The 25149-nt window shown below is 46.1% G+C and overlaps 1 protein-coding gene across 1 annotated transcript in view; it reads left to right on the top strand.

Annotated features, from left to right (window-relative positions):
• The window catches only part of bin3 (bridging integrator 3), a 150586-nt gene that overhangs the window by 49020 nt on the left and 76417 nt on the right, over positions 1 to 25149 (top strand). Inside the window, exons 3-6 of the mRNA XM_080217061.1 lie at positions 920 to 960; positions 1196 to 1257; positions 8341 to 8477; positions 15169 to 15209. Coding sequence (XP_080073187.1) covers positions 920 to 960; positions 1196 to 1257; positions 8341 to 8477; positions 15169 to 15209 — 281 coding nt within the window. The remainder of the gene's footprint in view (positions 1 to 919; positions 961 to 1195; positions 1258 to 8340; positions 8478 to 15168; positions 15210 to 25149) is intronic.

Raw genomic sequence — 25149 nt, 5'->3', positions numbered from 1 at the left:
GAGTGTAGTATGAACTGGATTAGTTTTCTAAAGGTACAGCATTGACTTGGAATGAAGAACCTCGTTCTGTGTTGTGTTGTTGTACGATTCCATGCACAATAGTCTCCAGAGGAGGTTGGCCAGCTGGGTGATGAAGTTCTCGCTCCCACTATCTGAGCTATATCGAAGTTTACCAATCCAGTTTCCAAACATGGATTTTGGGCAGAGGCTGTTGCACCCCAGCCACCAGATTGAGTTCTTTACAGGTTTTATTCATGAATGGGACATGGGCCTCGCTGGTTGGCCAGCATTTGTTGCCCATCCCTCGTTGCCCTTGAACTGAGTGGCTCACTCAGCCATTTCAGAGAGCAGTTAAGAGCCAACCACATTGCTGTGGCTCTGGAGTCACATGGAGGCCAGACCAGGTAAGGACAACAGATTTCCTTCCCTAAAGGGCATTAGTGAACCAGATGGGTTTTTCTGACAATCGGCAATGGTTTCATGGTCGTCAGCAGATTCTTAAACCCAGATCAATGAAAGACAGAAACCATGCAGTGCAGAAGGAGGCCATTTCGCCCATCAAGTCTACACCAACAACAATCCAACCCAGGCCCTCTCCCCACTTAATTGCCCTGCTAATCGCTCTAACCTATCACATCCCAGGAAACTAAAGGTTAATTTAACTGGAGTGTGGGAGGAAACCAGAGCACCCGGTGGAAACCCACGCAGACACGGGGAGAACGTGCAGACTCCATACAGACAGTGACCCAAGCCGGGTCCCTGGAGCTGTGAGGCAGCAGTGCTAACCACTGTGCCGACAGATACAGTGTGGACAGGTGTCCAGAACATTAGTTGAGTGTCTGTATTAATAAAGCGATAATACCACTAGACCATCTCACCTTTTTTGCTGACTGATGTTTTCTCTTGTATAAACCTGCAGGTGGAGAGGGACTTTGAGCGAGAATATGGCAAGCTCCAGCAGTAAGTATAAGACTTCAAACCCAGCACAAAACTGCCGTTAAAACTTAACTATCCTGCACTCCTGTGTTTCCTGAATGCCGTGTTCGATTGACTGATCAAAGGCATTGAGCTGGAATATTTAATTCAGACAGAAAATTTAAATTTGTTGTGGCAATTCAAGAGGCATGCGATTTTTATCAGTGTGTGATTCTGCTCAAAGTGATCACTTTTCTCCCCCCCTCTGTTTTCTGTTCAGGTTGGAAGATCAGATTAAGAAGCTGCATAAGGATATGAAGAAAAGCACAGAGGCAGATATAGGTAGGATCATGTACTGCACTCAACAGAACTGGAGGCTATAGAAACATGGAAGATCGTAACAGGAGGAGGCCACTTGGCCCTTTGGGCCTTCTCTGCCATTCATTACGATCATGGCTGATCGTCCAACTCAATAGCCTAATCCTTTCTCCCCATAACCTTTAATCCCATTCACCTCAAGTGCTAGGTCCAGCCACCTCTTGAATACATTCAATGTTTTGTGGTAATGAATTCCACAGGTTCACCACTCTTTGGGTGAAGAAATGTCTCCTCACCTCCATCCTAAATGGTCTATCCCGAATCCTCAGACTGTGACGACTGGTCTGGATTCCCTCACCATCGGGAACATCCTCCCTGCATATACCCTGTCTAGTCCTGTTAGAATGTTATAAGCCTCTATAAGACTCCCCCCCCCCCCCCGCCCCCATTCGTCTGAACTCCAGTGAAAACAATCGTAACCTAGACAATTTCTTCTCGTACATCAGTCCCACCATCCTTGGAATCAGCCTGGTAAATCTTCACTGAATCTCTCGAGAGCAAGAACATCCTTCCTCAGAAAAGGAGACCGAAACTGCACACGATACTCTAGGTGTGGCCTCACCAAGGCCCTGTATAATTGCAACAACCTGTGGAAAGCACACCTCAAATTGCCTGCAGGGAGGGAGGCAAGACCAATGTCTTCTCACCATCCTCACAAACATGTTTGTGTCTGAGTGGGTTGAGGGGGAGATCGAGGGAAGAAGGATAACATGGATTCTGTGCTTGAGGACAGGAATGAGGATTCTCCTGTTCCCTTTCAACAGGGAATCTGAATGAGCCCGCAAGCCTGTGACTTTGCAGAAAGACAAACCTTCCGATCTGTGAGTTCATTTTTAGGTGATGTAACTCACAAGTAGTCGGTTCTCTCATTTCTATCTGTGGTCATTGTTCACAGATCCATGAAGCCAGCAGAGCATGTGAATAAGATAGTTAAGAAGGCAAATAACACTTGGTTTTATCTGTTGTGGCACAGAGTATAAGAGCAAGGAGGTAATTGTTGGAGCTCTACAGAGCATTGGTGAGGCTGCAGCTTGAGTTCTGGTCACCCCACTATATGAAGGATGTAATCACTAGAGGGGATACAGAAGAGGTTCACCAGGATGATGGCCTGGAAGGGAGAAATTCAGCAAAAAAGGGAGACCGGATTGTTTTCTCCAGAACAAAGAAGGCTGAGGGGCGACATGATTGAGGTGTATCAGATAATGAGGCGAATGGACAGGGTGAGTCGGGAGCAGCTGTTCCCCTTAGTTCAGAGGTCAATCACGAAGGGGCAGAGTTTGAAGGTGAGGCGGCTGGAAATTCAGAGGGTATCTCACTCAGAGCGGTGGGAATCAGGAATGCACTGCCTGGGAAAGTAGTGGAGGCCGGAAACCTGACAACCTTGGAAAAAAAAGATTTGGATCAGCACTTGAAACATCATAACATTCAAGGATGTGGGACAAGTGCAGGAAATTGGGATTTGTGCACCTTTAGTGGCAGTTGTTGGCACAGACCCGATGGGCCAAAGGGCCTTTTCTGTACTGTCTGATTCTGTGGCTCCATCAGCTTAGTTAATGTATTTGTCAACATTTGCAGACATTTCATCAATTTGAATCATTCAGACGACTTCATAACAATGGAGTGAATATTTCTTCATCTCAAACTTGAGAAAGAGAACTTGTGTTTAGATCATGGCCGAGATTCTCCCAAATTCGCGTGAAAACTGGAGTCAATCATGCTGGTTTTTTCAGTGGGATTTTCAAAATGAATCTCCCACACTCTGTGCACGGCAGGGTATCTCAGGGAGATTCACTCTGACAGTCTGTGGGCGGGGACTGTTCCCACTGGAGAGCCTGGCAGAATAGTGCTGAGCGGGCCATTGCGCATGTGCTGATCTGTCATTGTTGAGATTGGTGCACGTACAGCGGCCCCACATTGCTGGCCTCCCAATTGATGGCCAGCCCTGCTCCCATGGAACCATACCTCTGACTATGCTATGGCCTGATCACTGGACCTCCCATGCATGGGGGACCTAGCTTCGAACCTGCCAACTCCCTCAAAAGGCTAAACACCCACCTGATGGCTGGCCCTGATCGCTGACTTCCTTCCCTCTGTTACTGTGTTCAAGTGCAGAGTGGCAGGAGGGCTCTTCCTTTTGCCATAGATCATCCCTGGAGACCCCACACCTATTAGAACCTGCCCCTCAGCATTGACACTTTGCCTCTTGGACAATGCTGGGGGCACAAGCTGTCGCTGCCAAGGTGTCAATGCCCAAGGCAACCATCACCCCACTGCCCAACCCCTTGGGAGGACTCCGATTGTCCCCCCCTTCACTCCAACGGGGTTGGACCACTAGCTCCTTGAAAGTAAAATACCCCTGGCGGGGTGAGGTGCAGTGGCGATGGAGGTGCTAGCTTGCCCCATGACTTGAGTCCTGGGCCCACAAATTGCATTTAAATCAGATTTAAATTAACATTTAACCAATTCGTTGGCACCCCCACCGATTTCTGGCACAGATGTGACACTGCTGGAAATCTAGTGCTGGAGTTGCTGTTGAGGCGGGATGCCCAGCATATATCCTGCATGTGGCTGCTGCTGGAATCTCCCGGGAGAGGGACAAATCACCCCCAGTGTCTTTCACGGCCTTTAGATTCACAGTGCTGCCTGCAGCCCATAAAACACTTTGTATTCACTTGTTATAAGCTGTATGACAGGGTGGAAGAGGGGCCTGCATTCTTTCGAGATAGAGCTCTGGCATCTCCCCACTTCCACCCAGAAGCAGGAGGCACCCTAGATTTTGTGAATAAGTCTCTGCAAATGACATTTCACCCCTAACGGGAGGAAGATTGAGTCAGCGCCCTGCACCCCATCCCGTGACCATCAATGTCCATTCATCTGATCACCACGCTTCTGATCAAATGAAGGGGAAAACACACTCTTCTGGAAAACCTCCAATGAACATGAAGCCCTGTTCATTCTCCAACCCTGATCCGTGGTTGCAGGATTTCTCTGAAGCTGGCTATTTACTTGACAGGACCTAATTAAGACAATTTAGGATAGCTGATATGTTAAAAACAAGGAACGTAACATGGAGCTTGGACATGGCTACAAGAGTGCCGTCACTCTGATGGGCTGGATAATAAAAAAGGCCCCACAGTCGACATCTCTTCCCCCTCCCCCTTCAAGGCTCCAGGCACTCTGCTAAGTGTACATTCGATTTGAGTTGTTTTGATTTATTATTGTTACATCTATTAGTATACAGTGAAAAATATTGTTTCTTGTGCACTGTACAAACAAAGCATACCGTTCATAGAGAAGGAAAGGAGAGAGTGCAGAATGTGTTAGAGTCATAGCTAGGGTGTGGAGAAAGATCAGCTCAGTGCGAGATCGGCCCATCAAAAGTCTGACCACAGCAGGGAAGAAGCTGCTCTTGAGTCGGTTGGTCCGTGACCTCAAACTTTTGTATCTTTTTCCCGACGGAAGAAGGTGGAAGAGAGAATGTCCGGGGTACACGGGTTCCTTAATTATGCTGGCTGCTTTGCTGAGGCAATGGGAAGTTAGACAGAGTCAATGGATGGGAGTCTGGTTTGCGTGATGGATTGGGCTATGTTCACGACCCTTTGGAATTTCTTGCGGTCTTGAGCAGAGCAGGAGCCCATACCAAGCTGTGATACAACCAGAAAGAATGCTTTCTATGGTGCATCTGTAAAAGTTGATGAGAGTCGTAGCTGACATGTCAAATTTCCTCGGTCTTCTGAGAAAGTGGAGCTGTGAGCTGTGCTCACAGTCTCAATGTCTTAACTGCATGTTCCAACTGAAGAACAATTGCAGCACTTTGGAATCTCAAGATGTGCTTTTGAGTTGCACAAGCGCTTGCACCCATTATACTTTTAAAATAACATGAGAGGCTTGGATGTGTGTTATGTAATGGAGCTAAATGGTCACTGACAAAGATGAAATAGTGAATGTTGCATGACTCACACGAAAGTGATAATTGACACTCTGCTGGATGTTGGGTTTTTTAAAATGTTGAATGCTGGAAATAACGCATCTTAAGTGTGTTACTTGTCTTCCAGCCTGATGTGCAATATTTAGAGAAATCAGCATTTCACTGAAAAGAAATTGAAACATTCTGAACTGCACCAGCTAAATTTGAACATTCCTCATCTTCCTTTCTGCATCCATTGATGCAACAGGAGGAAGGAATTTGCAAATTTCATCTTGCCTTCCTGGAGCGTGGGAAATCCCAAAGTGCCTGATGGCTGATTGAAGACCTGTTTGAGGTGCACAGGCCATTGTACAGTAAGAAATCACACCACACCAGGTTAAAGTCCAACATGTTGATGGAATCACGAGCTTTCTGAGCACTGCTCCTTTCTCTGGCCATTGTAGTGCAACCGATTGGGTTCAAAGCAGAGATCTCACAAACACCAACATGATAGGAGCAGCGGATCCAATTTGGTGATGCTGGTTGAGGGATAAACATGGGTTTGAACCCTCCTGTGCATGGTGGGTTAGCACTGCTGCCTCACAGTGCCAGGGACCCGGGTTCGATTCCCGGCTTGGGTCACTGTCTGTGTGGAGTTTGCACGTTTTCCCCCTGTCTGTGTGGGCTTCCTTCAGGTGCTCCAGTTTCCTCCCACAGTCTAAAGATGTGTGGGTGAGGTTGATTGTCCAGGGAGACGAGCAGGCTAAATATGAGGGGTTACGGGAATAGGGTCTGAGTGGGATTGTGGTTGGTGCAGACACAATGGGTCGAATGGCCTCCTTCTGCACTGTAGAAAACAGTGGAGTAAGTCATCCACTGTGATGACTGCTTGTAAATAAACTGTATATAAAAAAAAGACTGCATTGGGATAACTTTGAACTTGCATAATCTTTGAAATGGTACTTGAAACTTGTACATCTGATGTGCTAAATATAATTTTACAAGATGTAAATTTTAAATTTCTTTGTTTAGTGCTTGCCCTTGGAACACAACACTTCAGATACTGTTGCACTCACTCTGTACATCACTGAACCTGCCAGCCCAGACTCTTTGCTCAAGTCTCTGCAATAGAACTTGAACCCACACACACTTGTGACTCAATGTGGCCCTGACAAAGGGTCATCCAGACTCGAAATGTCAGCCACATTGTCTCTCCACCTGTTCTACGCGCGCGCACACACACACACACACACACGTGCAAAACAATCACTTAGGCAAGGCCATGACCTTGCTGTGAAGAGGTGGGGCAGTTCAGTCCTGTGATTTGACGCTGATGGGATTAGATCAGAAACAGTTAATGTCAGAACTGCCAATGAGTCAGAGAAATGGTCCTGATTGCATTTTGCTGGGTGAATTGAGTGTGTTGCAGAGGGAGTGGAAAACACGTAGCTTTGAAATGCACTGACAAATGTACAAGTTCTGTTAATGTACAAATCCCATCTTCCTCCACAACCCCTGCGATTGCCTGCTGGTAATTATTGAAATAACACCAACTTATGCAGAACGTGCAGCCTGATGGATTCGAGTTCATTTTGTTCAGTCACGTGAAACAACCTTCTTCTCTTGATTGCAAAATAACGTGTCTAGAAGTTTCCTTGATTTGATTTGATTTATTTTTGTCACATGTATTAACATACAATGAAGTGTTTTGTTTCTTGCGCACTATATGGACAAAACATAACGTTCATAGAGAAGGAAGCGAGACAGTGCAGAATGTAGTGTTACAGTCATTGCTAGGTGCAGAGAAAGATCAATTTAATGCAACGTAAGTCCATTCAAAAGTCTGACAGCAGCAAGGAAGAAGCTGTTCTTGAGTCAGTTGTACGTGTCTCAGACTTTTGTATCTCTTTCCTGAAGGAAGAAGGTGGAAGAGAGAATGTCCGGGGTGTGTAGGGTCCTTAATTATGCTGGCTGCTATGCCGAGGCAGCGGGAAGAGTTGGCAGTCAATGGATGGGAGGCTGGTTTGTGTGATGGACTGGGCTTCATTCATGACCTTTTGCAGTTCCTTGCAGTCTTAGGCAGAGCAGGAGCCATACCAAGCTGTGCTACAACCAGAAAGAATGCTTTCTATGGTGCATCTGTCAAGGTTGGTGAGAGTTGTAGCTGTCATGTCAAACTTCCTTTGTCTTCTTACAAAGTAGAGGCGTCGGTGGGGCTTTCTTAACTGTAGTGTCGGCATGGGGGAACCAGTTGTTGGTGTTCTGGACACGTGAAAACCTCTCCCTCTGCAAACATTTCATTCCAAACTCTTATCCTGCTCTCTCTCCCTTTTAATCCATGGAACCAATTGTTGGAACCGGGCTCTTTTCCCAGAAGTGTTCACACAAAGGGGCAGCTCTGGCCAGTGTGCAGTGGCCCAGTCGAAAAGTGAGTTCGGGATAAATATCCGACCAGACGTTACAGCACTCTCTATAATCTGAAAACTGGTAATCACATGCTTGGATGCATGCTGATCCATCAAAGCTTAACTGAATTGGCAGCCACAGAATCGTCGCAGAGGGAGGCCTGTCGAATCTGCACCGACCGCAATCCTATCCCCGTAACCCCATGTATTTACCCAGCTAATCCCGCTGATATTAAGGGACAATTTTCATGGCCAGTCAAGCTCATCGGCACATCTTTGGACTGTGGGATGAAACCAGTACACCTGGAGGAAACCCACGCAGACATGGAGAGAACGTGCAGACTCCACACAGACAGTGACCCGAGGCTGGAATTGAATCCAGGTCCCTGGTGCTGTGTGGCAGCAGTGCTAACCATTGTGCTACCGTTCCGCCCTTGGATTATGTGTACCACATAAGGCATGAATATTTAGCACAGAACCCAACAGGTATAATTAATAGATTAATTGTCATTAATGATTTAATGTTTAACACGTTTCCTTTGTAGTTCTTCGTGTTATTTCAATAGAGGCATGAATGCATTTGTCATAGTGAATAGTGGAATCTGGTCATTCACTAAGCTCAGTAACTGGTGCCCAATTTGCAGCACAATCCTCTGTGATTGTTTGAAGGTCGACTGTTGTTCTTCTCGTTGACAACTTCTCTTTTTGAAACAAGTACTCTGGTCTTCTTTCCAGCAATGTCCAAGTCAGCTGTGAAAATCTCCTCCGATATGCTGACTAATCCTTTGTGTGAACAAGACCAGATGTTCATGGAGACGGTGACAGCTTTGGACACTGCGATGCGGAGAATGGATGCCTTCAATCAGGAAAAGGTCTGTCATTCACTCTCACATGGATAGGACACAGTACAAATGAATTGAATTCATTGATTTGATTTGATTTATTATGTATGGAGATACAGTGAAAAGTATTGTTCCTTGTGTGCTACACAGACAAAACATACTGCTCATAGAGTACAGAGAGGAGAAGGAAAGTTTTGAAGTTTAATCTTTACTTCTCAGTGTCACAAGTCAGCTCACATGAACACTGTAATGAAGTTACTGTGAAATTCCCTGAGATGCCACACTCTGGCGCCTTTTCGGGTACACTGAGGGAGAATTTAGCATGGCCAATGCACCCAAACAGCACATCTTTCAGATTGTGAGAGGAAACTGGAGCACCTGAAGGAAACCCACACTGATACAGGGAGGATGAGCAGACTCTGCACAGGCAGTGACCCAAGCTGGGAATCAAACTCAGGCCCCTGGTGCTTGGAGGCAGCAGTGCGATCCACTGTGCCACCGTCCCGCCCACAGGATGTAGAATAGAGTGTTATAGTCAAAGCTCGGATGCAGAGAAAGATCAGCTTAGGTCCATTCAAAAGTCTGACAGCAGCAGGGAAGAAGTCGTTCTTGAGTCGGTTGGTATGTGTCCTCAGACTCTTGTATCTTTTTCCCGACGGAAAAAGGTGCAAGAGAGATTGCCCAGTATGCGTGGGGTCCTTGAATATGCTGGCTGCTTTTCCGAGGCAGCGAGAAGTGTAGACGGAATCAATGGATGGGAGGCTGGTTTGCGTGATAGATTGGACTTCGTTCATGACCCTTCGTAGTTTGTTGTGGCCTTGGACAGAGCAGGAGCCAGATCAAGCTGTAATACAATCGACAGAGGTTTCATGGTTCCTCATTCGACTTTTAATCCTTCATTTTTGTTGAATTAAAATTTCACCATCTGCCATGAGGGGATTTGAACATGGGTCCCCAGAGCATTCCCCTGGGTCTTTGGATTACTCGTCCAGTGACAATACCATCACGCCACTGCCTCCTATCACTTTGGAAAATCTTTCAAATCTGCAGTGATTTTTTTGAACAAGCGAAAAGTTAGCCATTTGTCAGAGAACCATCCAGCACATAAAGAGGCCTTTCAGCCCATTGTATCTGTGCTGGCCATCAAGTACCTATCTATCTCATCCCATTTTCCAGCAATTGATCTGCAACTTTAAATGTGACCTTTGTGGCATCGTGTACATCACGAGAGCACATTCTAAAGTATGTGAATGGGCTGTCTGAATCTAAGGCTGAACTCTAGCGAAAACAATCCTAACCTAGTCAGTCTCTCCTCATATCCGTCCCGCCATCCCTGGAGTCAGCCTGGTAAACCTTCGCTGCACTCTAAGAGCAAGAACATCCTTCTTCAGAAAAGGAGACCAAAACTGCACACAGTCCTCTTGGTGTGGCCTCACCAAGGCCCCCTGTATAATTGCAACAACACATCCCTCCTCCTGTACTCGAAACCTCTCGCAATGAAGGCCAACATACCATTTGCCTTCTTTACTGCCTGCTGCACCTGCATGCTTACCTTCAGTGACTGGTGCACAAGAACACCCGGGTCCTGCTGCGCACACTCCCCTCTCCCAATTTACAACCATTCAGGTAGTAATCTGCCGCCTTGTTTTTGCTTCCAAAATGAATAACCTCACACTTACCAAATTATACTGCATCTGCCATTGATTAATCCACTCACCCAACCTGTCCAGATCATGAGGGGGATCTCTGCATCCTCGTCACAGTTCACCCTCCCATTCAACTTGGTATTATCTGCAAATTTTGAGATGTTACATTTTGTTCTCTGATTCAAATCATTAATATATATTGTAAATGCCTGGGGTCCCAGCACTGATCCCTTTGGCACCCCATTCGTTACTGCCTGTCAATTTGTTAAGTACCCATTAATTCCAACTCTTTGTTTCCTTTCTGCCAACCAGTTTTCTATCCATCTCAACACACTTCCTCCAGTTTTAAAGTTTTAAACTTGCTGGATTGATCCTTTTGTTCAGTCCTGAATTTGTTGCATTTGGTTTTATGTACATAAGAACATAAGAAATAGGAGCAGGAGTAGGCCATCTAGCCCTTCGAGCCTGCCCCGCCATTCAATAAGATCATGGCTGCTCTGTTGTGGCTCAGTTCCACTTTCCCGCCCTCTCCCCATAACCCTTAATCCCCTCTCTTATCAAGAACCCATCAACCCGCTTCTTAAAAATATTTAGCGAGGTAGCCTCCACCACTTCAACGGGCAGAGAATTCCAGAGATTCACCACCCTTTGAGTGAAGAAGTTCCTCCTCAACTCCGTTCTAAACCGCCCCCCCTTTATCTTGAGGCTGTGCCCCCTAGTCCTACTGTCTTTTTTGAGCGGGAAGAGTCTCTCCACCTCTATCCTATCCATCCCATTCATCATCTTATACGTCTCAATGAGATCTCCCCTCATTCTTCTAAACTCAAACGAGTACAAGCCTAGTTTATTCAGCCTCTCCTCATAGCTCAATCCCCTCAACTCCGGTATCAGCCTAGTAAACCTCCTCTGCACTCCCTCCAGGGCCAAAATATCCTTGCGCAGGTGCGGCGCCCAAAACTGCACACAGTACTCCAGCTGCGGCCTCACCAATGCCCTATACAGCTGCAGCAAGACCTCCCTACTTTTATATTCAATCCCCCTCGCTATGAAGGCCAGCATCCCATTCGCCTTCCTGACCACCTGCTGCACCTGCAAGCTGGGTTTTTGCGACTCATGCACAAGGACCCCGAGGTCCCTCTGCACCGTCGCCTGCTGCAGTTTTTCGCCACGTAAGTAATAGTCCTTCCTACCATTCTTCCTACCAAAGTGGACCACCTCACACTTGCCAACATTAAATTCCATTTGCCATTTCCTGGCCCATTCGCCCAGCCTATCTAGATCCTTCTGCAGACTCTCCACACCCTCCGCACAATTTGCCTTTCCCCCAATCTTGGTGTCATCAGCAAATTTCGACACCCTGCACTCGGTTCCCTCCTCCAGATCATCTATATAAATGGTAAATAGCTGAGGACCCAGCACCGACCCCTGGGGCACCCCACTAGTCACCAACCGCCAATCCGAATAGCACCCATTGACCCCCACTCTCTGCCTCCTATTTGACAACCAATCCTCTATCCACGCTAACACCCTACCCCCAACTCCATGTCCCCTGACCTTCTGCAATAACCTCTTGTGAGGTACCTTGTCAAACGCCTTCTGAAAATCCAGAAAGACCACATCCACCGGCTCTCCTCTATCCACTGCCCTAGACACATCCTCATAGAACTCCAGTAAATTTGTCAGACACGACTTCCCTTTAATGAAACCGTGTTGCGTCCGCCCTATCAAGCAATTCCCTTCAAGATGCCTCGCAATTTCCTCCTTAATGACGGATTCTAACATTTTACCTACCACAGACGGCTGTGTAGATGGCTGTCTGTCACATGTCTCTTCATTTTTTGGAGATCCGTAATAATTCACCTTTCGTTCTTCCAAATGCCAAGTCTTTTGCCCGGTGCAAGGAAATAAATATAATCTCCCTCTTTTAGTTAAATATCCTTCATGTAGTTTTGGAATCCAACCCCACCTGCATTACCTCCAGCTGTGGCACAAATGTTTTAACATCGGAGAATCCCCTACAGTATTGAAGCAGGCCATTCGGCCCATCAAGACTGCGCTGACTCTCTGACAGCATCTGACGCAGGCCCAGCCCCCACCCCCGTAACTGTGTACATTTATCCCACTAATCTCCTTCACTGGGACACGAAGGGGCAATTTAGCATGGCCAATCTGCCAAACCTGCACATCTTTGGGTTTTGGACAGTGGGAAGAAAGCCACGCACTATTACTTGTCTGTTTTTATGCTCCATATGTGTTGCTAGAACACCTGCTTTGTCAAAGCAAAACCACTTATACTCAGACCAGCACTTCGCAGACACAACAATCATCTGATGGTTCTGTCAGAGTAAATAGCCTGGGCACGGGAAGCAGCTATGAGTAGAACTTGGTCAAAGGGTTCTTAGGAGGAAGGGTGGAGGAACTGAGGGAAAGAATACCTGAGTGATGGACCTTTGGTGCCAATTCTTTTATCACCGTTGTGGCCTGAGTTGAGGTTGTCCTTGGTAAGGATTGATAGAGACTTCCGGAGGCAAGCCTGCGAGGAGATAAACTTGACCTTGTATTGAACATTATGCCTGCTATGTACATCACCAGGCTTAGCACATAGAACGATCTGTCAGCTTACTCTGCTGTCCTGTCATCTTTAATCACTGATAGTGCAGACTGTATTTCCATTAACTCTTTATATGGCATTCCTCCCTCCCACTTCCCACCCCCATCTCTCATTCCATTAAATGCATTATTTAGTTTATCCTCCATCAATCCCCATAAATCGCTGCTCTCAATACTTCCACCAGTGGGAACAATTTCTCCTTATCCTCTGCCCAGAAGCCCCCCATGACTTTGAACACAATTATAAAATCCCCTCTTTAGCTCCTCTTCTTTAGGAAGAACAGTCATAGCTTGTCCAATCTATCCACATGGCTACCCTAAGAGTCATAGAGTTATACAGCATGAAAAAAGGCCCTTTGACCCCACTTGTCCATTCCGCCCCTTTTTTAAACCCATAAGCTAGTTCCAGTTGTCTGTGTTTGGCCCATATCCCTCAATAACCATTTTACCCATGTAACTGTCTAAACGCTTTTTAAAAGCCAAAATTGTACCCGCCTCTACTGCTACCTCTGGCAGCTTGTTCCACACACTCACCACCCTCTGTGTGAAAAAATTGCCCCTCTGGACACTTCTGTATCTCTCACCTCTCACCTTAAACCTATGCCCTCCAGTTTTAGACTCCCCGACCTTTGGAAGGAGATATTGACAATCGAGCTGATCGATGCCCGTCGTTATTTTGTAGACCTCTATGAGATCACCCCTCAGCCTCCTATCTCCAGAAAAAAAAATGTCCCAGTCCATCCAGCCTCTCCTTATAACTCAATCCATCAAGTCCTGGTAGCGTCCTCGTAAATGTTTTCTGCACTCTTTCTAGTTTAATATTCTTTCAATAATAGGGTGACCAGAACTGTACACAGTATTCCAAGTATGGCCTTACAAATGTCTTGTACAACTTCAACAAGACGCCCCAACTCCAGTGTTCAATGTTCTGACCAATGAAACCAAGCATGCCAAATGTCTTCTTCACCACTCTGTCCACTTTCAAGGACTTGTGAACATGTGCCCCGAGATATCTTTGTTCTGTAACTCTCCCCAACAACCTACCGTGAACTGAGTAAACCCTGCCCTGGTTTGATGAACTTGCTACACTTCTCCAGTCTGTCCACATAACTGCAGTCCCTCGACCCTGAAACCATTTTTCTGAATCTCTTTAGTGCCTTCATATCCTTTCGAAAGTGTACTTTTGTTTTCTTCATTCTTTCATGGGATGTGGGCTTCACTGGCTGGGCCAATATTTGTTGCCACTCCTTAATTGCCCTTGAACTGAATATCTTGTTCGGCCATTTCAGAGGGGCAGCTAAGATAAACCACATTGCGGTGGCTCTGGAGTCACATGTAGGCCAGACTGGGTAAGGTCAGCAGATTTCCTTCCCTAAAGGACATGAGTGAAACAGATGGCTTTTTCTGACAATCGACACTTGTTTCCTGGTCACCATTACTGAGACTAACTTTTTATTCCAGATTTATTAATTGAACTTAAAGCTCACCAGCTGCCATGGTGGGATTTGAACTCATGACCCCAGATCATTAGCCTGGGTCTCTGGGTTACCAGCAGAGTGACGTTACCACACCGCCATTGCCTCCTGTCTCAGGATGAGTTGGGAAGATTTTTAAACAAAACTAGGCTTTGTAAGTATCGGCGTAGATTACCAATACAAGCGAGTTACTCTGGGCCTTTGCAAATCACTGGTTCAACCTCAGCTGGTTCTCAACATCACACCTCAAAAAGGATGTAGAAACCTTTGAACTTTCACAGTAACTTCTTTGCAGTGTTGCTATAGCGCTATGAGTGACACTAATAAATAGCAAAATAGGCAGCACTGTGGCTGTTGACTGAAATGGCCCGGGATGAGGGACTTCAGTGATGTGAAGAGAGTGGAGAACGTGGTGTCATTCTCTTCAGAGCAGTGAAGGCGAAGGGACGATTGAGGAAAAGGGCAGTGGGGAGGGCCTGGATAAGATACTCAGCCAGAGAGTCGGTGCAGACTCGATGCATGACCCCCTACACCATAGGGATCCTACGATTTAACAAAGAGGCTGAGAATTATGAATGGGTTTGGTAGATTAAACATGGGGAGAATATTTGTGGGAGAGCTTGTAACCAGATGGATTCCTGTGCTCATGTGTTCCCATGGCTTCAGGTCGTCAACCAAACGTTCTGTCCAAGGCCATTCACCATGTATGCAACTTGCCTTGTGTCTTGTTCACCTCAGCTATGTCAATTACCTCATCTCTACGTGCTGTGAGATGGTTCCCCAAATCTGATATTATTGGATGTCGTCAGGTGTAAAGTTGTTTCCATTCACCCATGCATTTTGTACCCAGGTTATTTCCAATTCAGAATAGTGGAACAAGCCAGTTTAGCTCCATCCTTGCTCCATGATATTGTGCTGTCTCTGTGCCTCATCGTTTACTCTTCATCTCACAGTTAACTGATGGGAATACCTTCTCTGTCTCTTTACTAGGTCAACCAGATTCAGAAGACAGCCATTGAACCCTTGAAAAAGTAAGTCCACAGCTTGACTGTGAAATTCTTGTTGAAGTATTGAATGTCAGTTTGGATGAAGGAGGTGAATGAACTGTGTGGGAAAGAGATGCAGTGAAAGCTCTGCTAGCTTTTCCTCTTGGGGTGTTGTGCAATTGATTGGTCACTAAGTGTTGGATTAAGTTAAGCTGGAAGAATTTGAGCTCGTATTGGAACGAGCTCGAGGAACTTGGAGACATGATCCAATACCACAAGAAAGCAAGCAACCATTTGGTGAAGATCATGGGGTGGGAGGTGCAGGAAGGAGATGAGGGGGTGAGCCTTGAGTTTCTCTGAGATGAATCAACAGTGAGTGAGAGTCATAAGCCAAACAAATCTGACTCATGGAGTCATAGAGTTTTATAGCACAGAAAAAGGGCCCTTTGGCTCATCATATCTGTGTCAGTCAAAAACAATTAGAAATTAGCTTTTCTAATCCCATTTTCTAGAACTTGACCCATAACCTTGTGTACTTTAGCATCACAAGCGCAGGTGTAAATTCGTCTGAAATGTTATGAGGATTCCTGCTTCCACCAACCTTTCAGACACTGAGTTCCAGTCCCCCAACACCCCTGGGTGGAAAAGTTTTTCCTTAAATCCTCTGTAAATGTCCTGCTCCTGTAATTTTATTGCAGTGTTAATGTAAGCCTACTTGTGACACTAACAAATAAATTTAAACTTTAAATCTCTGACCCCCCCTGCCTGGTTTTGACCCCTCTGCTCAGGGGAAAAGTTCCTTGCGAACTAACCTATCTGTGCCCCTAATAACCTCAATGAGGTTCCTCCTCATTTCCTTCTGCTTCAAGGAAAACAACCCCAATCTATCCAATAACTAAAACTCTTGAGCCCAGGCAACATCCTGGTAAATCTCTTCTGCACCCTTTCCAGTGCTATCACATCCCTCCTATATTGCTTCCATCGTACACTTCTACAAGAGGAAGGGCAATCGGCAAGTATGGAACAACCACTGAGGAATCTCGCTGCTCTCCATGACAGAAAAAACCCTCGCATGAATCCTGCAAAATCATCTGGTCACTCATCTGGAGCTGGGCCTGCTTCCAGAGTCACTGTGTGGCTTCCGCAAAGGTTGCGGGACTATTGACATGATTTTTGCAGCAAGCCAACTTCAGGAGAAATGTCAGGAGCAGAATCGCAAGCTCTACACAATCTTTGTTGACCTCACGAAAGCCTTCGACACTGGAAGCTGACGGGGCCTGTGGAGGATCGTGTCAAAGTTTGGCTGCCCTCCCAAATTCATTCACAGGGTATGCCAGTTCCATGATGGCCAGAGTACTGGATGGCCGAGAATCCTCTGAGGCATTCCCAGTCACCAATGGCGTCAAACAGGGCTGTGTGCTCGCACCCACACTGTTCAGCATGATGTTTACTGTCATGCTGAATGATGCCTTCCAGGACAGTGTTGCTGGAATCAGCCTCAGGTACACAGTGGATGGGAAGCTCTTCAACTTGAGACTTCAAGCTATTACCAAAGCGAAGGAGACTGTTCCGAGAGACTTCCTCTTTGCAGATGACTGCACCCCGTATACTGGCTCAGAGCCAGAAATGCAAGTCAGTATGGACAAACTTTCCATGGCTTGTGACAACTTTGGACTCACCATCAACATTAAAAAGACTGAAGTCATGCACCAGCCTGCTCCTCATGCACCGTACGCACAACCCATAATCACAATCAAAGGGCAAAAACTACAGGCAGTGGACCAGTTCACTTCCCTTGGCAGCACCCTCTCCCAAGCAGTGACTATTGATAGAGAAGTTAACTGCAGAACAGCAAAGGCAAGCTCTCTTTTTGGTAGACTGCGCTCCACTGCATGGGAACGTCGAGGAATCAGCCTGGCAACAAAACTGAAGGTCTGCAATGCCGTGGTACTCACTACCCTCCTGTATGCCTGTGAAATGTGGACAGTGTGTCAAAGGCATGCAAGACAGCTCAGTCATTTCCACATGACTTGTCTTCACAGAATATTATGCATCAGATGGCAAGACAAAGTACCAGACACAAGTTCTCTCTAGAGCAAGTCTACCATCAGTCCACACACTGCTGATGAGAGTGCACACCCGGTGGGCAGGTCATGTCATCCGTATGTCAGACGAGCTCATACCCAAGCAGCTCCTTTTTGGGGCACTCTCTGCTGGAAGACGCTCACATGGAGGGTGGAAGAAACATTTCAAAGACACAATCAAGGCCTCCGTGAAGTCGCTTGACATTGACATGTCCACCTGGGAAAAGCTGGCACCAAACCGCCCAACCTGGCGCTGCCTCATCCGCAAAGGCTGTCAAGCTTACGAAGCAAGGTGTATTGCTGAAGCACAACTAAAGCGCAAGCTGCACAAGTCCAGAACCACCAGTGCGACAACTACACAAGTCTGTCCAATATGTGCCAGGACATTCCGTGCCCGAATTGGCCTGATCAGTCATCTTCGGACACACAGCAACCAACCTCAAAATGGCGAATGGTATCGAGGTCCTCATCAATGACAATCGATGAACAACATTGTGGATTCCAGAATTACGCACAATACTTGAGCTGCGGCCTAACTAACATTTTGTATAGTTCCAGCATAACTTCCATGCTCATAAATTTTATGCCTTGGCTAACGAAAGCATGTACACCATCTGCCTTCTTAACCACTTCATCCATCTGTCCTGCTACCTTAAGGGGCCAGGGAATCTGCATACCTCCCTCTGATCCTCAGTACTTCCCAGGGTCCTGCCATTCATCATGCATTCCCTTGCTTTGTTTGTCCTGTCCAAGTTGGTCACCTTACACTTAACCCAGATTGAATTCCATTTGCCATCTGAACAGCCCATCTATATCCTCCTGTAATCTAAAAGGATCCTCCTCACTATTCACCACCCCACCAATTTTCCTGTGATGAAGAGCTTTGTCTATTTGAGTTAAGATTTGATTGGATTTTGATTTGATTTATTATTGTCACATACATTAACATACAGTGAAAATTATTGTTTCTTGTGCGCTGCACAGAAAAAGCATACTGTTCATAGAGAAGGGAAGAGAGTGCTGAATGTAGTGTCACAATATACAGCTAGGGTGCAGAGAAAAATCAAATTAATGCGAGGTAGGGCCATTCAAAAGTCTGATTACAGCAGGGAAGAAGCTGTTCTTGAGTTGGTTGGTACGTGACCTCAGACTTTTGTGTCTTTTTCCCGAAGGAAGAAGGTGGAAGAGAGAATGTCCGGTGTGCGTGGGATCCTTAATTATGCTGGCGGCTTTGCCGAGGCAACGGGAAGTGTAGACAGAGTCAATGGATGGGAGGCTGGTTTGCGAGATGGATTGGGCTACATTCATTGCAGTCTTGGGCAGAGTAGGAGCCATACCAAGCTGTGATACAACCAGAAAGAATCTATGGTGCATCTGTAAAATTTGGTGAGGTCATAGCGGATATACCAAATTTCCTTAGTCTCCTGAGAAAGTAGAGGTGTTGGTGGGCTTTCTTAACTGTAGTGTCAACATGAGGGGACCAGGATAGGTTGTTGGTGATGTGGAAACTTAAAGCTCTTGACCATTTCCATTTTGTCCCCATTGATGTAGATAGGAGCATGTTCTCCTCTACGCTTCCTGAAGTCAATGATATTTTGTTGACATTGAGGGACAGATGAATGTCACTGCACCAGTTCACCAGATTCTTCTATGTCTCCTGGTTGGTATGCGATTAGCAATTACTTGAAATTTCAAGTGGTGAGAAATCTCACCACCTGCCCAACCACCCCCCCCCCGCCCCCAAACCCCGCTCCAGTCAACAACTTCCCCAATTCCCCTCATCCCAAAATTTCTAAGTCCTCAATCTTAGTCACTGCCAGTTCGATTTTGTCAAACAATTTGCTCAGGGTGTGGTCTAAATAAGCTTTGGGGTTGGAGTGGAGAGAGGGTGAGAGCAGGGGAGGATTGCCAAAGTAAAATTTAAATTCCTGCCTATCATTGTTCAGTCCCTCCATTTATTATTTTGGGAAGAATGAATGAAAATTCTGCCAGTGTTTCAATATCCCGCACACGGGAGCAAAACTGTGGCTGTTCTTCGGGATATGAAAAGGCCTGGTTGATTCTTCTTGCTGTTGGCTCCGGGGAATCCATTCCGCTCAATAAATCTCAGATTCCAGTCTTGTTTGAGCGATGCTGTCTTTTCATGGCTGGCCATCTGGGAATCCAGAGAGGAGCAGCAGTGAATAATGTCCTGGGGTCCAATAGAAACTTGTTTTGGAAGCCAATCAAGCGTTCTGCCCTTGAGTTGGTGCCTCTGCTGTTGTTTGACGGTGTGAGTGAAGTTGGTGGGAAATTGCAGCAGACGGGTTCGGCCGCTGGTGGTCGTTTTCAGTCACGGACGATGGAGATACCGAGCTTGTCCCCCTTGGCTATCCTTCCCAAAGCTGCATCAGCCTGAAGGCAGCCACGAAACAGGAATTCAGCTTTCATCAGCGATGATGTCACTGAGCCATGCTTAAACAAATAACAGCCTCCCTCCCACACACCCACACACACAGCGCTGTTTCGCAAAGCCAACAATTATTTTGTCTCTTCGCTTCCTCACGCATAAAGTAAAAAAAAAAATTTCACACCAGCTCAGTTATGCCATCATCTTGCCAAGGAGGGGAAGTGAAAATAACTTTAAGGGAAGTCTACAGTGTTGGGGAATAAAAGTGGGAAACATGGTATTCATTGGTGAGTTAAACTGGAATCAGGTAACATTTTTACTCAAATGTAATGAAATATGAGCAGATGTCGGCCGTTCAACCCCTCAAGCTTGCTCCCCTAGTCAGTGAGATTATGGCAGATGTGTTGGTGTTTCGTACTCCACGTTCTCATCTGCCCCCGATAACGTTCGATTACTTTGTTCAACAAGAATCTCTCTACCTCTGCCTTAAAAATATTCAGTGACCTCCCACCTCCATTGCTTTGTGAGGCAGAGAGTTCAAATGTCCCACAACCTTCTGAGAGAGAAAAACATTTCTCCTCACCTCTGTCCTAAAACGGCAACTCCAAATTCCCAAACAGAGTACCCTCCCCCCCACCCCATCTAGTTCTGGACTCAACCATAGGAGCCCACCTCAGCAATACCTTTTGGGATCTTGTAGATTTCAATCAAGTCACCCCTCAGTTTTTGAAACTCCAGAGTTCTTCATGAGACAACCTACCCATTTCTAGTATTGTTTCAGTAAACCTCCTCTGAATCACCTCCAACACGGTTACAACCTTCCTGAAATGAGGAGACCAGAACTGCGCATGGTATTGGAGATGTGATCTCATAAGTGCATTGTATAACTGAAGCATAAGATCCTTAATTTTATGTTCAATTCTTCTCATACTAAAGGATAACGTCCCATCAGATTTCTGGTTTACACGCTGGACCTGCATAATAACTATTCCTGACTCATGCACCGAAGAATTCTGCAGCCGTTTTCCTTTGCGGTAGTACACGGATCTTTTGTTGTTCTTGTCAAAGTGAACAATTTCACAATTTCCAGCTGCCAGATATTTGTCCACTCTTGATAGTGGACACCAGAGATGTGCGGGTTGAGTTGATTGGCCATGTTAAAATTGCTCCTGAGTGTCCTGCGATGCTGAGGTTAGAGGGATTATTGGGTAAAATATGGAGGGATATGGGGGTAGGTCCTGGGTGGGATTGTGATCGGTGCAGACTCGATGGGCCGAATGGTCTCTTTGTGTACTGTAGGGTTCTATGATTTCTATTTCTATGATCTGTCTGCATCCTTACTTCGGTTGGTTCCCCCAGTTCTCCCCATTAACTACACGTACATTGTAGAATCATAGAACCCTTACAGTGCAGAAGGAGGCCATTTGGCCCACCAAGCTCTCATTGACAACAATCCCACCCAGACCCTATCCCCATAACCCCATGTACTTAGCTTGATAATCCTCCTGACACGAAGGGGGAGTTTAACATGGCCAATCCAAACAATCTTCACATCTTCGGGTGTGGAGTTGCCGGCGTTGGACTGGGGTAGGCACAGTAAGTAGTCTCACAACGCTAGGTTAAAGTCCAACAGGTTTATTTGGTAGCATGAGCTTTCAGAGCGTTGCCCCTTCATCAGGTGAGTCACCTGACGAAGTTACCAAATGTTCTCGTTGGACTTGAACCTGGCGTTGTGAGACGACTTACCACAACTTTGGAGTGTGGGAGGAAACCAGATTGCCCAGAGAAACCGACCAGACACGAGGAGAACGTACAAACTCCACACACAGTGACCAAGGCTGGAATTGAACCTGGGTCCCTGGTGCTGTGAGGCAGCAGTGCGAACCACTATGCCACTATGAGGAAGTAGCATTTGTAGTTTAGTGTAACAAATACAGATCTGAAATAATTGGATGTGTCTCACAAATTGATGAATGAACACCGAGAAGTGTGTTCCGATTGGCATTTTGGCTGTTCCTGCTATTGTAGTAATATCTCTGACTGTTGGACAATCTTTTACCAGGCTATGTGGCTGCAGCTTGGTTTACTGTGCTTGCTCAGTCGCTAGTGCTGTAACTTTCGATACACAAAGTATTGCTGAAGGAATTAAATATATAAATGAGGGTGAACCATGGCAGAACCATGAAAAGTATTGATAAGCAGAGGGATCTGGGTGTGCAGGTGCATTGATCGGCATTTATTTTAAAAATTGGCAAGTCACGTTGCAGATTTATAGAACCTTAGTTATGCCACACTTGGAATATAGTGTTCAATTCTGGTCGCCGCACTACCAGAAGGATGTGGACGCTTTTAAGTTGGAGAAACTTGGTTTGGTCTCACTGGATGGAACGACGGTGGTTGAGGGGTGACCTGATAGAAGTCTACAAGGTTCGGAGGGGCGTGGACAGAGTGCATACAAAGAACAAAGAAAACCACAGCGCAGGAACAAGCCCTTCAGCCCTCCAAGCCTGCACCGACCATGCTGCCCGACTTAACGAAAACCCCCTCTCCTTTTGGGGACCGTATCCCATCCTATTCATGTATTTGTCCAGACGCCCCTTAAAAGTCAGTATCGTATCCGTTTCCACTTCCTCCCCTGGCAATGAGTTCCAGTCACCCACCGCCCTCTGTAAAAAATCTGCCTTGTCCATCTCCTTTAAACCTTGCCCCTCGCACCTTAAACCGATGCTGCCTGGTAATTGACTGTTTCACTCTGGGAGAAAGCTTCTGACTATCCGCTCTGTCCATGCCCCTCATAATCTTGTAGACTTCTATCAGGTCTCCCCTCAACCTCTGTTGCTCAAGTGAGAACAAACCAAGTTTCTCCAACCTCTCCTCATAGCTAATGTCCTCCGTACCAGGCAACATCCTGGTAAATGTTTTCTGTACTCTCTCCAAAACCTCCACCTCCTTCTGGCCGTATGGCATCCAGAATTGAACACTATATTCCAAGATAGTCAGAAGCTGTTTCCCAGGGTGGAAGAGTCAATTACTCGGGGGCACAGGTTTAAGGTGCAAGGGCAAGGTTTAAAGGAGATGTTCGAGGCAAGTTTTTTTTTCAAAGAGGATGGTGGGTGCCTGGAACTTGCTGCCGGAGGTGGTAGTGGAAGCAGGTACGATCGTGACTTTTAGGAGGCGTCTGGACAATTACATGAATGGGATGGGAATAGAGGGATATGGTCCCTGGAAGCACAGGACTTTTAGTTCTGACGGGCAGCATGGTCAGCGCAGGCTTGGAGGGCTGTAATTTTATTTGTTCTTTGTTTTTCTGAGAGAAGTGAGTTGCTGAACAGCTTGTACCTCTTTTGTTCGAGGTGAATGCAGAATTTAGCTCATAAAAAGTTGGATGTCAAGTGCTTTGAGATATTTTTCAGTTAAGTGATGGGCTGCAGAGTGAGAACAAATTCTCTTTTCTTTGAAGAAATTTCCCTTTAGTTGGTAACCAAAAGAATGAAAGGTTGAAGATAGAAAGATATGCATTTATGGAGCACCTCTCACAACCTCCAAACATCTCAAAACACTTGCCAAGCCAATGAAATGCAGGCCCTTATGCAGTGGAGGGGAAGTGGCCACACTTCCGAAGTGTTTTATTGATTAGAAAGGACATTGAGACATCTGGAGGCAGAGAGAGTTGCTGTGTCAGTTGGCACCTTTGCATTTTATTCATTTGGTACTAAAAAAAAACTCACCATGTTTATTTGAGGGAAGAATAATGATTATTGAAACAGTACAAATTAAATGAAGCTGCAATTTAGTGTTGTATTTGCCACAAAGCACAGTCGCCGTCTGCAATATCTTGTATCAGAAATGTACGCCCTCATGCCTGCTTGGAACAGCAGCAAATTCCCCTCTTTACTGAGCTACAGTGTGCTGGGGATTGCACCAATTGGCCTGCCAGGCAATGGCGATAGGTGGCAAAACATCAAGGCAGGTGAAAACTACCGACCAAATTTATTTACCCGAATCAAGATTACACAGAAGTAAGAGAGCCCCACAGCACTTGAGTGTGCAAATGTGCCTGTCAGACCGCGACTGTCGGCAAGATTTCAAAAGTGCCGTGATCATGAGGATGTTTTTCACCAACTCCAGTAAACAATAAGTCTTTCGGAGGATGCTTTCTTGATTAGCTTCCTCATGTGTTTGTACATGGATGAGGTAATATGCTCACCTTCCCAGTGGAGTTGAGATGTTGCCTTAGAAACAAATAGAAGAGCACCAGGCTTGACTAATAACTGCCTGAGATAAGAATCTGGTTTTTGACCTCAGGATGAGAAACTGCTGACCAAATAGCCAGGAAGAGACAATGGTGCACCAACTCACAAGGAGAACTATCCTTGACCTTGGCATTGTATGCCTAATAAATGCCTCGAAGAGACATCATCTAATTGATCCTTGGAAAAGAATTCCATATTCTGTCTGATCTGCAGATCAGATTCTCAGCTCCTGCACCTGACCAAAGTCACACGTAGATCATGACGAACTTGTGCTGACATAGGGAATGTCAGCTTTGTTGTTGTGTGGACTGTCTTGATGAAGGTTTTCTTAGATCCCTACATTGCCTCATTTTAAAGTTTTCCACGTTGTGTTCTCTGGCCTTGCTCCTTCATGTTTTTCCAATTTCCTCCAGCTCCACAAATCCCTGAGTTGTTTGCAGTAATCTCATTCTGATCATTCCTAATTCTCATTGCTGCACTTAATGCTGACTTGGTTGATTCAGAAGGTGCACTGCTGTTTGCTCCGTTCAGTCAGGTCCTGGCTTCCTGCTTTCCGACGTTGCAAGGTTACACCCTGTCAGCAACTTGTCACTCCAACCCAATCCTGTACTTACATTGCACCTTTCATATGATAGACATCCCCAGGCTGCTGAACTGGAACATTATAAAACAAACGTTTCCAGCCAGCCACACGGGGACAGATTAGGGCCGATGACTAAGAGCTTGGTGAGAGAGGTACGTTTGCACAAAAGTTGAATTAGAAAGTGAGAAACGTGCGAGAGAATTGTTAGATAAAAGCAAATTACTGCAGATGCTGGAATCTGAAACCAAAAAAGAAAATGCAGGAAAATCTCAGCAGGTCTGGCGGCAACTGTAAGGAGAGAGAAGAGGTGACGTTTCAAGTCCAGATGAACCTTTGTCGCTGTAAGCATGGTTAGATATCTGAGCACAGCTCTGCACATTATGGCCCATAATTCCCTTCTGTTGCCTAGTATTCAATGTGTTTGATAACATTGATGTGATGTACTTTGACATGAGTGAGTGCATTGAAGAAGTTACTGTGTCCATGTTCCACGGTGTTGTTTTTGGATTGGATTTCCTCCAGAAACGGGGCTTGACTCCTGCTCTGAAGGCAGGAAGCAAGCCTGCTGGCCTGGTCGTGGTCAGCGCCAGGATATGCCACCAACGTACAACGCTAAGATTGGGAGCGTCTTAAACTCGCCTGCATCTTTGTGACAGAACCCACATTGCCGCCTCGA

The sequence above is a fragment of the Carcharhinus amblyrhynchos genome, chromosome 34 (genome assembly GCF_965287045.1).
Source record: "Carcharhinus amblyrhynchos chromosome 34, sCarAmb.v2.hapA, whole genome shotgun sequence".
Classification (NCBI taxonomy): Eukaryota; Metazoa; Chordata; class Chondrichthyes; order Carcharhiniformes; family Carcharhinidae; genus Carcharhinus; species Carcharhinus amblyrhynchos.
Note: the sequence above shows the minus strand (reverse complement) of the source record. Positions and strands in the feature narration are given on the sequence as shown.